The sequence below is a fragment of the Heteronotia binoei genome, chromosome 21 (genome assembly GCF_032191835.1).
Source record: "Heteronotia binoei isolate CCM8104 ecotype False Entrance Well chromosome 21, APGP_CSIRO_Hbin_v1, whole genome shotgun sequence".
NCBI classification, from domain to species: domain Eukaryota; kingdom Metazoa; phylum Chordata; class Lepidosauria; order Squamata; family Gekkonidae; genus Heteronotia; species Heteronotia binoei.
This window is the reverse complement of record NC_083243.1, coordinates 94,153,289-94,170,208: the sequence shown is the minus strand read 5'-3', so window position 1 is coordinate 94,170,208 and position 16,920 is coordinate 94,153,289. Positions and strand designations below refer to the sequence as shown.

General features: G+C 45.1%; 1 protein-coding gene across 2 annotated transcripts in view; it reads right to left on the bottom strand.

Annotated features, from left to right (window-relative positions):
* Positions 1 to 16,719, bottom strand: part of SPI1 (Spi-1 proto-oncogene) — a 58,809-nt gene extending 42,090 nt beyond the window's left edge. The window contains exon 1 of one of the 2 annotated variants that reach the window (XM_060262661.1): positions 16,424 to 16,719. In XM_060262661.1, coding sequence (XP_060118644.1) covers positions 16,424 to 16,468 — 45 coding nt within the window. In that variant the 5' untranslated portion in view covers positions 16,469 to 16,719. The remainder of the gene's footprint in view (positions 1 to 16,423) is intronic. The other variant, XM_060262660.1, reaches the window with a different exon arrangement.
* Positions 16,720 to 16,920: the final 201 nt, after the last annotated feature.

Sequence of the window (16,920 nt, the reverse complement as noted above, 5' to 3'; positions counted from 1 at the left end):
TAAGGTTGTGTATCAGGGCTGTCTAATTGTTTCTTCGCTTTGGGTGATGTCTCTCTCCCTCCTTTGGGGCAAAAAGGGCTTTTTGGACTCCCTGCAGGGGTTGAGAAGTGTGTTGCTCTGGCTGAGGCAGCAGACTGGGCTTCCCTTATTAGTTGTGTGGGGTGGTGGCCATATTGAGTTCCCTTTCTTGTCAGGGGACGGCGGCCATTTTATTAGGTTCTTGTAAGGAGGCCATTTGGTGGGTTTGCCCTGAGCATTGTTATTGGCTCATAAACGGCATTGTTATTTTCTGGGGCGGCTAACCAGTGGGTGCTACGAAGATGTCGGGTAAGAAGGGGTCTGGTAAGTCCAAGGGGAAACAGCCTGCGCCAAAGGCCCCTAAGGCCCCTGCTAAGAGGCCTCCACCGCCGCTATCTTCTTCTGATGAGGAGGGGGAGGAGGTAGTTACTGCTAACATAATACAAAGGCTGAGGGCGCTGGAAGAGGCATCTGGTATGCCTCCTGCTGAAGGGGTAGGAAAGGAAAGGGTTTCTAAAAGGGCGCTCCAAGCAAATGTGTTAACCAGGTTGTCTATTCTTGAGGGCGGGTCTAGTGCATTCATCACTGGCAGTTCCATGGGCCTTGGCGGTTCAGACGTGGAGTCGGGGCCATCATCAGGAGCTGCTGGAACTGGGTCGACGCTGGTGCCCGCTGGATCTGTTGGTAAGGCTGGGGACATCTCGCAGGCGTATGCTGGGCTGGCTTGGCCTTGGGGACCTTGGGGTCCTGCTTTGCCTCCTGGGCAAGGCATCCCTGCTGGGAGTATAGGGTTTGCTTCACCCACAGGCAGTGGCTCATTGTCAAATTGGGCTTGGCCAGACTCCTGGATGCAGGAAAGAGTGAACCGAGATCTTATGTTTCTCGAGTCTTTCCCATTCTGGTTGTAGTTTGGTTGTGGGGGATGGATATGGCCAATGGCACAGTTCATTTCATCCAAATCCCAGTGGGTTATGAGGTTGGTGAGGGCCTTCACTCTGCATTGTCTGCGGCTTAACATATTGTTCTTAGCCAAGCACGTTCCTGGGGTGAATAACGGGGTGGCTGATGCTCTCACTTGTAAACAGACAGAGAGGTTTCATCAGCTGGCCCCAGATGCCGATCAAGAGGCGGCGTCAATGCCCCAGAAGCTATGGCTGATTGGAGAGCTGAGGCCTGCAGAGCAATAGGCCTAGCCATTGCGCCTAGCACCAGGAAGTCTTACAAACATGCTGTGTGGCAGTTTGAGGACTTTAGGGCTGAGGTGGGGTATCGCATTGTTTGGCTCCTCCTGGTGGAGCAGTTGCTCCACTACTGTGTTTCTCTACGAGGTAAGGGACTGGCTGTACAATCCATTAGGGGGCGCCTGTCTGCATTGGCTTTTGCCAGTCAGGCGCTGGGTTATAAGGAGGAAACAGCTGATTTTTGTCTCCAAAAAATGCTGGAGGGGTGGGCCAGAGAGGCTGGTCCTAGGCTGGATGCACGGAAATGTATTTCCCCTCTGATTCTTAGGGGCCTGAAGGGGGTTTGGAGCATGGTGCGTGCTTCATATTTTGAGGCCACTTTGTTTCATGCTGCGTCCTTGGTAGCCTTTTCCGGGGCTCTTAGAGTCAGTGAGCTAGTGACACGGTTCAGAAATGATGTTTATGGTAATGCTTTGTTGCGACGGGACCTGAGGTTAACTGAGGGTAAGGCAGTCATTACTGTCGGTCACTCTAAGACAGACAAGTGTCAAAGAGGTACTGTGCTGGAGCACCTGCTCTGAGTTGGCACCTGCTCTGAGTTTGAGCTGTGGCCAGTTCTCCTTCAGCTGCTTATTTGGCAGTTCGGGGCCCAAGGAAGGATTTTTGTTTTTTCACAATAAGGGTAGCCCGCTGTCAAAGCATCAGTTTTGGGCTGTGATGTCACAGGCTTTAGGTGAGCTGGGGATGTCTGGGATGCTGTTTGGGACTCACTCCTTTAGAATTGGGGCAGCTTCGACAGCTGCTGCCCTGGGGTATCCTTCCTCCTCCATTCAGTACTTGGGATGTTGGCACTCATCGGATTACAAATCTTATGTTCGACCTTTGCTCAGTCCCTAGCTTTGCTTGTTTGGCTGAAATGTTACTGGTTTATGTTCTTGTTTGATTGTTTTTTCTTTTTAGATGCTGTTGTTCCTGGCCAGAGGAGCCGAGTTCTCGTCTGTGGCCATAGCCATGTGTTTTGAGCCGCTCATCAAGTGCGGAGAACTTCGGTCGGCTCTCAGCTGGGGCTCAGCCAATATGTTTGTGTCGAGTGGCAGGGGCGCCGGGGCCTTCAGTGGCCGGGCCTGCTGCTTTTGTTAGTCCAAGGGAGCATGGGCCTTCCTCCTCAGGTTTTAATTATTCACCTAGGAGGAAATGATCTCGGGCTAGTACAAGGCAAGGCGTTGTCTTGTAGGCCCGTGAGGATTTTCAGTACATTTGGGAGTGATGGCCTGGGACCACTATAATTTGGTCAGCCATACTTCCCCACCTTGTTTGGCGCAGTGCATGGGACCCTGCAGCTATTGAGAGGGCATGCTACAAAAGTGATAAAATAATTAGGAAGGCATTTGAAGGGGGGTTGGACCACTATCTGCCCCATCTGGATATTTCTACGGAATTTCCTCACCTCTACAGAGGGGATGGGGTACATCTCTCAGAAAAGGGTAATATGCTTTTCTTGAGAGATCTCTGGCAAGGGCTGTGGGTAGCGATGGTGAGACTTGGCCTTAGTGGTGGCAGGTTTTTCTGGATTAGGGTACTATGCAGCTAGGGGAGGACCATGAAGCATCCCCCTTTTGGAGAATTTGGGGTCTGGCATGATCAACCTTGGGGTTTGATGACCTGGGGTGGGGAGAATGCAGACTGTCCTAGAGGCTCGACTAGAGAATGCCTTCCATTGAGATGTGTGTCTGGTGGTTGGGCTCTCTGGGGCATGCCTCCCAGCTGGGCAGGCCTGGCGGGAGCTGCGTCACACAGCTCCAGCTGGGGGCTGGGTCCCTCACCCGCGAATGGCAGGGGAGCAGTCTGTTGAGACCCCTAGCCCTGACCAGGCCACAGTTTGGGTGCCCTTGCCATTTTATTATGATGATTAATAAAGTGTCCCATTATTTATACCAATGCATTATGTCCGACTCTTCATTCCAACTTGGGGGGCAATTCGATGCTTGCAGCCTACAGCGCTGCTAGGCTGCAGTAGCAAGGTTTGCCTCCCTGGGAGGAAGGGAGGATCTACAACCCATTTGGGCACGTATTTGAGGGGGCGGGGCCAGGCCGTTGTAATGGCCGGACCTCTGCTCCCTGCTTCAGTCTCAACGACAATTGGCGCTCCCGCCCGCCCTGTTTGTTATGTAAGTGATTGCTGGTCGTCTCATGTTTGGGGAGCTGGGTAGGAATTTTTTGTTCCGCAGCTGATTGGCAGTTGCTGGTGTGTGTTTTTTGCCTACCCTACATAGCAAAACAATGGATTGTGGATTCGGCTATCGGGAGGTGCTGTTAAATAGGTTGGTCACTTTAGTTTGGCAGGTTTTTCTGGATTAGGGTACTATGCGACTTGGGGGGCAAATACTAATATTTAAATATTCTATCCACTCAATCGCTCACATTCCTGTGACAGATGGAAAATAGTTTGGCAGGCTGAATCACAATTGCATTCGGGTCCTGGTATTTTGCCCCTTTTAAACAACAGGTCTGGCAGCTTCCATAATTGACATGGCAAGTCAAATCCTGAGGGCCTCTCAGTGTTTATCAGGTTATGGATATCAGGTGGAACTGATTGCATCCATGTTCACAACCCTTCATTCCCTAGATTGAAGTTCTGATATTGCAGAATTTGTGCAGATCTTATTGCTGGGTATCAGGATCTTAATTTGGGTAGGCCCACATCAGCCATGTCTCTGGGATGGGGAACTCTCTGTTTTCAATGATCTTTCTATATATCAGTGGTTCGTATGCTCTTATATCTAAAAGCAACCTAGTTATAAAATAGTCCAGACTTGTCTGATTTCGCCAGATCTTGGCTGCTAAGTAGGGTTCACTCTGGTTAGTTTTTGAATGGAAGACCAACAAGGAATTCCAGGATTTTGCACACAGCCATTAGAAAATACTACTGCTAATCTGTTTTATGAGATGGTCCAAAGTTTTAGGGCCAGATTGCATTCTCTGTTCACTGTCTTCACTCCATTCGTCATTTTATGGACCTCTCTCATGCTTCCTGCTCAGTTGTCTTTTCCCCTTGAAAACAGGGTTGCCAGCCTCCAGGTGGGGCCTGGAGATCTCCCACTTTCACAGCTGATCTCCAGCTGGCAGAGATCAGCTCCCCTGGAGAAAATGCTTTGAAGGGTGGACTCTATGGCATTGTACACTGCTGAGCCCCATCCCCTACCCAAAGCCTGCCTTTTCCCAGATCCATCCCCAATCTCTCCAGGTATTTTCCAACACAGACCTGGCAACCCTACTTGAAAAGCCTCAGATATTTAAGACTTTCATCTACTAGTTCTGATATATCCTTTTATTAAATGAGATGACCAAAACTGACCAGTTTACAGACATAGTCTGACCCCATTTTCTTCTACATTCTGTTTTTTAAAACACAAAAGATGGTGTGACTTTCCTGCCTTTAACTGGCATGAAAACAGGGTGATTTCCTCCTAGCAGAATTAGAAGGAAGCTTGGAGAGTTGATTTTTCAAATGTTCTCATAAAACACACAAATATGGACCTGTTAAGTGAAACATTCCAGTGCTGAATATGGGAAGAAGACCCATCAAAAATCTAGGTTCTTATTATGTATTTATCCAGGAAGAGTTATCTATACTGTTGGTACTCACATAATATTTCCAACAAATGTGAATTCATGACCCCAAATCAGATGAGACATGTTGAGCTAGAATTGCCAGCCTTCAGGCGGGTCCTGGTGATCTCCCATAAGGTCACCAATGGAGCTTCATGGCTCAGTGTGGATTTAAATCCAGGTCTCCCAGATCCTATTCCAACACTCTAACCATTAAACCACACTGGCTCCCTTCAGCCTAACTTATCTCACTTGGTTGCTGTGATAATAATTTTGAGGAAAAGGGGACCAAGTATAGTGGGATCAAAAAAGTGACAGATCTCTACTCTCTACCTATTTAGCTGCTGTAACACATAATTAAGTCGGGAGACAAACACATATATTTGAACCTCATAATCATGTTGATGTTTTATTTTTTTTTATTTTACTTCATTTATACCCTGCCTTTCTCTCTAATTAGTATCCAAAGTAGCTTAAATTATTCTCCGGTCCTCCATATGTTCTCATAACAATCCTGCAAGGTAACTTAAGCTGAGAGCATGCAACTGGCCCAATGTCACCTAGCAAGCTTCCATGGGAAAGTGGGAATTCAAATCTGGGATCCATAGACCTTAGTCCAATACTCTAACTAGTATGCCATACTGGCTTTCTTTCTTACAGTTTATTTCAATTTATATCCCGCCCTTCCCACCAAAGCGGCTCAGGGCGGCTCACAACATAAGATCTAACATTTTGGTTTTAAAAAATACATCGATTTACAACAATTAAAACAGTAAAATAATAAAACAAATAAAACAGCGATCTGTCAGAATACTACACTACAACCTTCTATAAAGTTTCCAATGCCAGTTAGTTATAGGCCAGCTGGAAGAGGGCTGTCTTACAGGCCCTGCGGAACTGGCCAAGGTCCCGCAGGGCCCTCACCTCTTCTGGCAGCTGGTTCCACCAGTAAGGAGCCGTTACCGAAAAGGCCCTGTCCCTGGTGGATTTCAGATGGGCCTCCTTTGGCCCGGGGGTAACAAGCAGATTTTGAGAGCCCGATCTCAGTACTCTCTGGGGAACATGTGGGGAGAGATGGTCCCTAAGGTAGGCAGGTCCTAGGCCATATAGGGCTTTAATGGTAATAACCAGCACCTTGTACCGGACTCGGTATATTATTGGCAGCCAGTGCAGATCCCAGAGCCCTGGCCGGATGTGCTCCCATCTTGGGAGCCCTAATAACAGCCGGGCAGCGGCATTCTGCGCTAACTGCCCTGTGGAACTGGCCAAGGTAAGGTGGCAGAGAGTTTGTAGTTCTAAATTAGAAAAAAACCTTGTCAGTATATATGAGCCCCAAAGACTGTTGTGACCAGCCAACCAACACCTTCTGGCCATCCCCAGCCCAAGGGACGTCTGACTTGCCTTGACCAGGGCCAGGGCTTTTTCAGCCCTGACCCTGGCCTGGTGGAATCAGCTCCCTGTGAAGATCCGGGCCCTTCCGATTTGCTTCCGTTTCGTAGGGCCTGCAAGATGGAGCTGTTTCACCAGGCCTTTGGTTGAGGCAAGCGGATGTCTTCTCATTCCACTGTCTATACTATCTATTGCCCTCCCCCACAATTGGCTAAAAACCTACGAGACGAAATATTATATTTTTCACCTGAAATATGTGCCTGCTCGTCTGTGTATATTTTTGAGCTATGTTTTACTTGTATATTATTAAGTTATTGTTGTATTTTAACTGTTTTATTATTACTGTGATCTGCATGGGAAAGGGCAGAATATAAATTAACCAAATAAAATAAATATATGGGCCCAGTGGGTTTATAACTGTTAGTCTGGGGCAATTCCTATGTTGCTAGTGTCATTCATGGACAAATGCCCTTGACTGACCCCCATGACCACTCACAGTTTGATAGAGGTATGCTGGGTAAGTGAATAACAGCAATTACGATGCTGTTAATGTGTCACTTATGAAGCTAATAATGTTTGTACATGAGCAGTTAGGGTTGCAATTTGAAGAGCTCTGGCTGTTGAGTGAGAGGTGGGTGGGGGCTTAAGCCTTTAATTTGCAAGGCTCATCCTTGCCAGAAGCAGAAGTGGCTCAGCTGCAGTAGAAGAAGCAGTTTGAATCTAGAACAGAGCTGCTGGTAAGGTGAGTGAGACTTGATTTGCTTTTCTAAAACTGCTGGGGAGCATTACCTAGGGTTGCTGTGGGAGGTAACTGTGGAGTGCTTGGTGCCTGCTGGAGAGGGGTTTCTGATTGCTTTTGTGTGTCTTTTCTGTAGCTGTTGCTGAGTGATGAGAGCTTGTTTACCTGGGGGTAACTGCTGGCCCCACTCTCTGCTGTTGCTCTGGCTGTTGGGTCAGAGGTGGGTGGGGGCTTGAACCTTTAATTTGCAAGGCTCATCCTTGCCAGAGGCAGAAGTGGCTCAGCTGCAGTAGAAGAAGATTCCTCTGCCAGCTCTTGATGGGGTGTCTCTAATCCCGGCCCCCAAGGTCAAGAGCTTGGGTGTGCTCCTGGAGTCCTCTCTTACAATGGAGGCCCAGGTAGCAGCCACTACTAGATCCGCCTTTTTTCATCTTCGGCGGGTGCGGCAGTTGGCCCCCTTCTTGGAGTGCAATGACTTAGCACTGGTGATCCATGCTACGGTCACCTCAAGAATAGATCACTGTAACGCTCTCTACATGGGGCTACCCTTGGCGCTGACCCAGAAACTACAGCTAGTGTAGAATGCTGCAGCGTGGCTGCTAATGAGGCTCCCCCGGTGGGAGCACATTTGGCCAGTGCTGAGAGAGCTGCACTGGCTACCTATTGTGTTCCGAGTCCGTTTTAAGGTGTTGGTATTGACCTTTAAAGCCCTCTATGGTCAGGGGCATGTCTATCTGCGGGACTGCCTTTCCCCACATGTTCCCCAGAGAGCACTGCATTCAGGAACAAAAAATCTGTTGTCCATCCCTGGACCAAGGGAGGCTAGGTTGCAGCAGACGCGAGCAAGGGCCTTCTCGGTGGCAGCGCCAGAATTGTGGAATACTCTCCCAGAGGCCATAAGAGCCCTGCGGGATCTTTCTACTTTCTGCAGGGCCTGTAAGACCGAACTGTTTTGACAGGCCTTTTGAGATCTAACCTAATTTGGGAGAGAGCTGCCACTCTACGCCATTAAAGAGTACCATGATCACCATTTATATTTATGTTAAATTATATCATAGTGATACAGCACCAAAAATGCAATGGAATGTTTTAATATTTAAGTGTTTTAAATAATTTTAAATTGTAGTTTTATTGGTTAAATTGTAAAAATGTATGTTGTTAGCCGCCCTGAGTCTACTTGCGGAGAGGGCGGGATAGAAATTTAAAGTAATAAATAAATAAATAATAAAGAAGCTGTTTGGATCTAGAACAGAGTTGCTGGTAAGGTGAATGAGACTTCATTTGCTTTTCTAAAACTGCTGGGGAGCATTACCTAGGGTTGCTGTGGGAGGTAACTGTGGAGTACTTGGTGCCTGCTGGAGAATGGTTTCTGATTGCTTTTGTGTAGCTGTTGCTGAGTGAGGAGAGCTTGTTTGCCTGGGGGTAATCACTGGCCCCACCCTCTGCTGTTGCTCTGGCTGTTGAGTCAGAGGTAGGTGCGGGCTTGAGCCTTTAATTGGCAAGGTTCATCCTTGCCAGAGGCGTGAGCCAAAGGGCTCTTGGCCTGTGGCTCTTAGCCTGGGGGTCTAACCTAGGGGTTCTGTAGAATGGTGGGTAGTTACTCAAAAGTAGTTTCAAGTGGCAGTTGATAGTAAGATTTAAAGAGAAGTGAAGATAAAGAAAATTTTGAAATGGATTGCAGCAGTATGGCTGGTGAGGGAGCAGAGGCAGTGACATGTAAAGACTGTGGGATGCTTGTATTTCTACCTGAGAGTAGCACGAATTACACTTGCAGCAAGTGTAAGTTAGTGGCCCTGCTGGAGGAAAAGATACAGGGACTGGAGGCACGATTGACCATTCTGCAGTGTATAAAGGAAGATGAGGATTTTCTTGACAAAACTTATGAGGCACTCTTGAAAGGACAACAGGAGGGAGAGGAAACGGTATCTCAGCAATTAGAAGAGGACCCAACACAGGAGGAGGGTTCCTGGAAAAATGTAACCCAAAGGAGAAAGAAAATCAGGAGATGTTCTGAGCCCCTGCTGCTCAGCAATAGGTTCCAGGATCTCTCCACAGTAACTGATTCTGAGCCATTGGAACAAGGGCTACTTCCTCAGCCTCCACGAAGTTTGAAGAAAGTTTCTCAGGATCCTGTGGATAAGAAGCCTGGAGCTTCTGCTCCCCAATATAGGAAGAGGAAGGTGGTGGTGATTGGAGACTCCTTGCTTAGAGGGGTGGAGTCTAAAGTGTGCCAATCAGACTTGTCATCCCGAGAGGTCTGCTGTGACGGTAAGCTATGGGTTAAACAGAAAACTGAAGACGCACAGAGCCTGCATCAGGTGACCTGAGGGTGGGGGCCAGAGTGCTCAGAACTCTCAGGGAGATTGTCAGCTAACGGCTGAGGAGAATCAGTTGGTGCCTGACAGAGTCAGAGAGAGTTGGTCTTTGAGAAGGAGCTGGGGCAGTAGCTGTGGAGAGTCTTCATGAGAAGAAAAGCTCACTGCTAGCTCTATAAAAACAGCCAGGGGCTGTGTGTGACTAAGAAGGAGAGTCACTGTAAAGACCTGAATGGTCACAGACACATATAAACATCTCTTAAGAGCTAGAGAGGTGGCTGAGGGAACATATGTGGGTCTAAAAGTTTGAAGGGCTGGGAGTAGTGGCTCCAGTCGACTAGAGAGACTTGGCACATCATACCCAAGAGGCCAGCCTATACTGGTGTTAGAGAGTGTATTATGTGTGAACTGAAAACCTGAGAGACCTAAGAGAAAGAAAAAGATATATTAGAAAGCCTGAAACAACTGAGCAACTTAATAATTGTGTGAGATACCTTATAGCCCGTGTATATATCGCCCATATCCCCAGTTAAGACTTTGTGTTTAAAATAAATATCTGTGGTTTACGTTAAAGTTCTCTGGTGCCTAGAATTTGGGAAAACTGACAAAGCTGCTGTGGTCCCCTACGAAGTGAATATATATATCCATTTGAAAAGCAAATACCCCAAAGAGACTAGAACAGAGAAATCCATCCTACCCATCCTTTGAGTTCTACAGTCCTGAGGTGAAAGTTTTAAAAGGAAGAACTGAGGAGAAAGAGGGGCTGGGGTAGCCATAAACAGCACATAAAAGCGACCCAGTGGGACCGTGAGGTGGGTGCTGTTATATCTGCTGTCTGCCAGGTGCACGCATCCAGCATGTGACAGGAAGGATAGGAAGACTTATCAAGCCCACGGATTACTATCCTTTCATGCTGATCCACGTGGGAACGAATGATACTGCCAGTCATAGCCCTTAATGTATTAGAAAAGACTATGTGGCTCTTGGTCAGAAGGTGAAGGAGCTGGGCGCACAGGTTGTGTTCTCGTCAGTGCTTCCTGTTGAAGGCGGTGGCTTAGGACGAGAAAGAAGAATATTTCAAATAAATGACTGGCTACGTCGATGGTGTCGTCAGGAAAGATTCGGATTTCTGGACTGTGGCTTATGCTTTCGAGATGGTGGTCTTCTATCAGGAGATGGTTTGCACCTTACAGTGGTAGGGAAAGGGTGTTTGGTAACAGCCTTGCTAACCTAATAAGGAGGGCTTTAAACTAAATTGTATGGGGGAGCGAGACAATAATTCAAAGCCTCGTATGATGCCAGAAACTGGGGATAAGAACATTAAAGATTTGCAAAGAGTGGCGCATACGCTAGGTAATGTTAACTTGCTGGCTTGGACAGAAACTAAACCCTCGGGATGCATAAAACATGGATTCCGATGTCTCTACACTAATGCACAGAGTACGGGAAACAGGAGGAACTGGAAGTCCTAATAAAGGAAGGAGACTAACATAATAGGCCTTACTGAAACTTGGTGGGATGACACTCACAACTGGAATATTAGGATTCAGGGGTACAACCTATTTAAGAGGGACAGGCAAATGAGAAAGGGTGGAGGCGTAGCAGTATATGTGAAGGAGGTATATACTTGTGAGGAAATATGTGAATCTGAGCATGGAAGCTCAGTTGAGAGTCTCAGGGTAAAAATAAAAGAAGTAAGAAATAACAGTGATATTATTGTGGGGGTCTGCTATAAACCACCAAGTCAGGCAGAAGACTTGGATGAGATACTTCTACAGCAGATTGCAAAGTCTCCAAGAGAAGAGATACAGTGATCATGGGAGATTTCAATTACCTGGACATCTGTTGGAAGTCCAACTCTGCTTAAAATGAAAAGTCAAATAGATTCCTAGCTTGTCTTGCTGACAACTTCCTTTTCCAGAAAGTGAAGATCTGCTATCTTGGATTTGATTCTCACCAACAAGGAAGAATTGATTGAAGAAGTGGAAATAGTGGGCACCCTGGGCAGTAGTGACCATGTGATTTTGGAATTTACAGTCTTAGGGAAGGGAAAAGCCATACGTAGTCAGACTTATAGGTTGGACTTCAGAAAGGCAAACTTCGATAAACTTAGAACTATGCTGGGTAAAATCCCATGGTCAGAAATGCTTAGGAGGAAGGTGGTTCAGGAGGGGTGGGAGTTTCTTAAAAGCAAAATACTGAAAGCGCAATCACAAATGATTCCTATGAAAAAAAAATGGAAAAAGCCTAAAGAAGCCGAAGTGGCTCCATGGACAGCTCTTTAAAGACTTGAGAAATAAAAAAGAATCCTTTAGGAATTGGAAGGAGGACCTTATAACCAAGGATGAATACAAACAAATCACCAGTGCTTGTAGAGAAAAAGTTAGGAAAACTAAAGCTTAGTATGAGCTTAGGCTGGCCAAAGATGCTAAGAACAACAAAAAAGGGTTCTTATGTTCAGTGTAAGAAAAAGAGCAAGGACATGGTAGGCCCATTGTGAGGGCAAGAAAGTGAAATTGTAACAGGTAATGAAGAGAGGGCGGAACTACTCAATTGCTACTTTTCCTCAGTCTTCTCTTCTGAGGGAAACGGCGCTCAACATGGCCAAAATAGAATATATAAGGAGGGTATGAAGTTCCAACCTAGGATCAGCATAGGGGTAGTACATAAACACCTGGTTTCTTTAAATGAAACTAAGTCCTCAGGGCCAGATGAATTGCATCCAAGGGTTCTAAAAGAGCTTGCAGATGTAATCTAAGAGCCTAAGGCTATTATTTTTGAGAATTCTTGGAGAACAGGAGAGGTGGCGGATGATTGGAGGCGGGCAAATGTTGTCCCCATCTTCAAGAAGGGGAAAAAAGATGATCTGGGTAACTACCAACCCATCAATTTGATGTCTATACCTGGAAAAGTTTTAGAACAAATCATCAAACATTCGGTCCTGGAACATTTAGAAAGAATGGATGTGATTACTAAGAGCCAGCATGGTTTTCTCAAGAACAAGTCATGTCAGACTAACCTGATCTCTTTTTTTGAGAAAGTTACTACCTTGCTGTATCAGGGGAATGCTATAGACATCGTTTATCTTGATTCAGGCTTTTGATAAGATTCCACATACTATCCTTATTGACAAGTTGGTAAAATGTGGTTTGGATCCTGTTAGCGTTAGATGGATCTGTAACTGGTTGACAGATCGCACCCATAGAGTGCTTGTGAATGGTTCCTTATCCTCTTGGAGAGGAGTGACAAGTGGAGTGCCTCAAGGATCTGTCCTGGGACCTGTTTTGTTCAAGATCTTTATCAATTTATTTGGATGAAGGAATAGAGGGAATGCTTATTAACTTTGCAGATGATATGAAATTGGGAGTAGTTGTAAACACAGAAGACGGAAACAGGATACAGGATGACCTTGACAGGCTCAAAAACTTGGCTAAAACCAATAAAATGAATTTTAACAGGGAGTAAAGTTCTGCATTTAGGTAGGAAAAATCCAATGCATGGTTATAGGATGGGGGAGACTTTTCTTAGCAGTAGTATGTGCAAAATGGATCTAGTTCTTAGTGGATCATACGCTGAACATGAGTCAACAGTGTGATGCGGTGGCTAAAAAAGCAAATGCAATCTTGGGCTGTATCAACAGAAGTATAGTGTTCAGATCACGTGATATGATGGTATCGCTTTACTCTGCTCTGGTAAGACCTCACCTGGAGAATTGTGTTCAGTTTTGGGCACCACATTTTAAGAAGGATATACCGTATTTTTCGCTCCAAAAAAGTGGGGAGAAAGTGTGTGCGTCTTAAGGAGTGAATACTGCAAATGCCTGTTGCTTGGAGATTGGGTACAAAAGTGGGAGATCTCCAGCTGCTGCCTTGGCAACCCAAGCGGATCGTCGCGGCTCTGCCCCAGGGATCCTCTGGGGGTCGCCATCAACCGCCCCCTGCTCTCCCCTCCAATGTGGCACTGGGCCTTTGCTCCCGATGGGGGCAGATGCCTGGGCCGCACTCCCCCACCGCCTGTCCAGCAGCAGCAGCCGCAACAGCCAGAGGGGGAGGGGAGGGGGTGGATTAGCATGCGGGGCACGCGTGTGGCCTCCGGAGATGCCTCATATCCTGGCGAACAATTACGGTGATTTGCCCGCCGTTTTGTCATGGCTGAAAGTCAAATGCTGGAACTGATCAATCCCAGAGAGGAGAGCTGCCGCCCCCCCCCCACACCTGCCTCCGCCTCCTCCTCCTCCAGCACTGTCATTTCCCACCCCCCTCCCTTCCAAAGTGCACACAATGCCACCGCTGAGCCTGGAGCATGCATGCAATGCACCCATGCCGCACACCATAAGGGTGTGTCTTATGGAGCGAAAAATATGGTAGGCAAGCTGGAACTGGTCCAGAGGAGGGCAATGAAGATGGTGAGGGGTCTGGAGACCAAGTCCTATGAGGAAAGGTTGAAGGAGCTGGGGATGTTTAGCCTGGAGGCTGAGAGGTGATATGATCACCATCTTCAAGTACTCGAAGGGCTGTCATATAGAGCAGGGGTGCCCAACGGTAGCTCTCCAGATGTTTTTTGCCTACAACTCCCATCAGCCCCAGTCAGCATGGCCAATGGCTTGGGCTGATGGGAGTTGTAGGCAAAAAACATCTGGAGAGCTACCAGTGGCCACCCCTGATATAGAGAATGGTGTGGAATTGTTTTCTGTGGCCCCGGAAGGTAGAACCAGAACCAATGGGTTGAAATTAAATCAAGAGTTTCCGGCTCAACATTAGGAAGAACTTCCTGACTGTTAGAGCAATTCCCCAATGGAACAGGCTTCCTCAGGAGGTGGTGGGCTCTCCTTCTTTGGAGGTTTTTAAACAGAGGCTAGATGGCCATCTGACAGCAATGAAGATCCTGTGAATTTAGGGGGAAGTGTTTGTGAGTTTCCTACATTGTGCAGGGGGTTGGACTAGATGACCCTAGAGGTCCCTTTCAATTCTATGATTCTATGAAAATAACACATTAAATGTGAGACTGTTAGAACATTATGTTTTTGTGTTAGAAGAACATTAACTATAATTTAAATAATTTATTTTAAATCATTTATAATAAATTTAAGGGTGCTTTTTTTTCTTTTTTCAGGTTCATCTCTTCTTTTGCATAAGTATTTTTGTTAAAACCAAATAAGACATTGAAATAAAGAACAGACTGGCAAGCCTAGCAGATGTATAAAAATTCCTGAATGGGATAATCTGATTTGAAGGAATTGATAATTTCCCTGCTTGCTGAGAATTGTGGGACTATAATTTTTAAAAAACAAACAAACCAGGGAATAATTTTAAGAATATTCTGATTGCTTTCAAAACACATTTACACAAAATATGCTTAATATGGTTTTACGATTCCTACATGATAAATAAAATAAAATACTATAATGAGAATGTATATTTTGTGTTAAAACACCTTTCTTTCATATCACACTAATGTCATTAATAAAAGGCATGTGCCAATGAACTGAACTGGTGACTACAAAGTCAGTATACACATGTAGCATTATCGTGTAAACACTCAAAGAAAGATTTACTAGGTAGCATACAGGCAACACAGAGGATTATGTATACACATGATTTTTTTCTTGGTTCTTAATATTCATTGAGCAGTTACTAAATTATGCAAATTCCAACTGGGAAGTATTGCAATTATATATATTAACAGATAAAAATTGTTCTCATCAAAGTTATTTCATAATGGAAAGTAGTTGATAATGATTTTTTAAAGGGTTACATATACAGATGCGGAAAAGAGTGACACACCAATGCAGAATCAAGAAAGAGAAAGAAAAAAATGGTGTCGTGGGAAAAGAAATTTTATTTCTCTGAAGAATCTGTATTTCATACCCAGCTTCATTAGAGGATTTGTAAGGCAGCTCCCTCGTATAGTGCTCCCACTATAATACTGTCTGAATCTCAATTACTGCATCCTTCACCCCATACTGCGGATTGTATCCATCCCTCCTGATCACACAACTGTATGTTTAGTGAAATGACAAATTAGATCAGGTAGTCTTGATTTCCAAATGCGTCTATATATTTAAACAAGGTTAATGTGCAGAATCTGAAGCATTTTAGGTACATCTAAACTCTGTTGAAACTAAATGCCCCATTGAGTGGGGGGTGGGGAGAGCTGCAAACCATGGTTAAAACCACTGAATTCAGCAGGACTTACTTCTGAGTAAACATATTTAGGATTTGGGTCTCATTGATTACAATGACTTTGGGTCTGCTTAAATCTTTCTTGATCTTGTGTTTAGGATCTTTACTTCGTATTTTTAAAGAGTATCCAATGATATAGATGTTTTTAGACCATATTTGTGTGAGATCTTATCCTAACCAGAATTACACCCTTCTAAACGCAGTAACTTCAATGGAATTAGAAGGGTGTAACTGTTTAGGATTGCACTGTTAGATAATTATGAGATCCACCAAAATCGATGACTTTGAAATAAATGAAATACAATGCATTCAAAGGAGAAGGCATTGCCACATCTGGAATGAAAGAGGAATGTTTGTATCTCCAGGGCAATAAAACCAAACCAAGGCCTGGGACTGGATCCTAAGAACTCCGTATGTTCAACCTGGGCAGGAAAAGGCTTATGTTTTTATCTTCCTCTTTCTTTGCCACCATTTAAGTTTGAGGAGCTGAGAAGACTGGGTAATGTACAAGACAACATATTTCATTGTAAATTAATGTTAAGTTCTAAATGAAGATTATTGTAGAGAAGTCTAGACACTTCATGTGAGAGTAAATGCCCAGAATTTATAGCACAGAATTCTCTACTCTTGATCATGGTTTTTTCCCTTAAAATATAGCCAGATATTATGAAGTCACTGTCCTATCTTTGATCATAAATTGCACAAAACCAATCTTATCAACCACAAAGCCAAGAATTCAGAAAACTTTACTACATTCTACCCACAACAGTAACTTGGTGCTATATCAGTGAAAGCACATAGAGGTCAGAAACAGAGAAGAAATGTTCACTTCCCGTGCATTGAGTAACATGCCTCTAACTTTATACATCAAGCTCCTCTATGCAGTTTCCAAGTATTATCAGAAGTACAGCATTCTTCAAAAATGCCTAGTTTTTTTGCTCTATTGGTAAAACTAGAGAAACAAATCAGTTATTGATTCCAGATACTCACAGGGGAAATGAGGGAGAATCCTTCCATTTTGCAAGCTTGCAACATTCAGCCAACGTAATTCTCTAATTTCAGTGTTCCAAAGCAAAGAAAAAAATATGGAATTCCTTTAAGTCCCTTTTTCATTGATTAACCACAGAACAATAAGATCCCTAATTAGTTTTCATACTTTCCCTAAAGAGTTCTAAAGGTGAGCTCTTGCCTCAGGCGTATCTGAAGTTCCTGATTTTGTGAAGTAACTATAGAATGGAGATAGCCCTTGAGCTGTTGCAGTCTAGTGTGACATCAGAACAGCCTCAAACTCAGTTTGCATAAATCTCATTTCAAGGAGTTGTGGCATTAACAGGAAGTCTGTCACCAGCCTGAGATCAGTCTTGGGCAGGTGGTTGCTACACACTACACAATATAAGCCTAGCTCAGGCAAACAGAAGCAAATGGGCACAGAGAGATAACATTTCTAGAGGCCACAGCTTTCGTACATATGGTGTGATGGTAGTTCT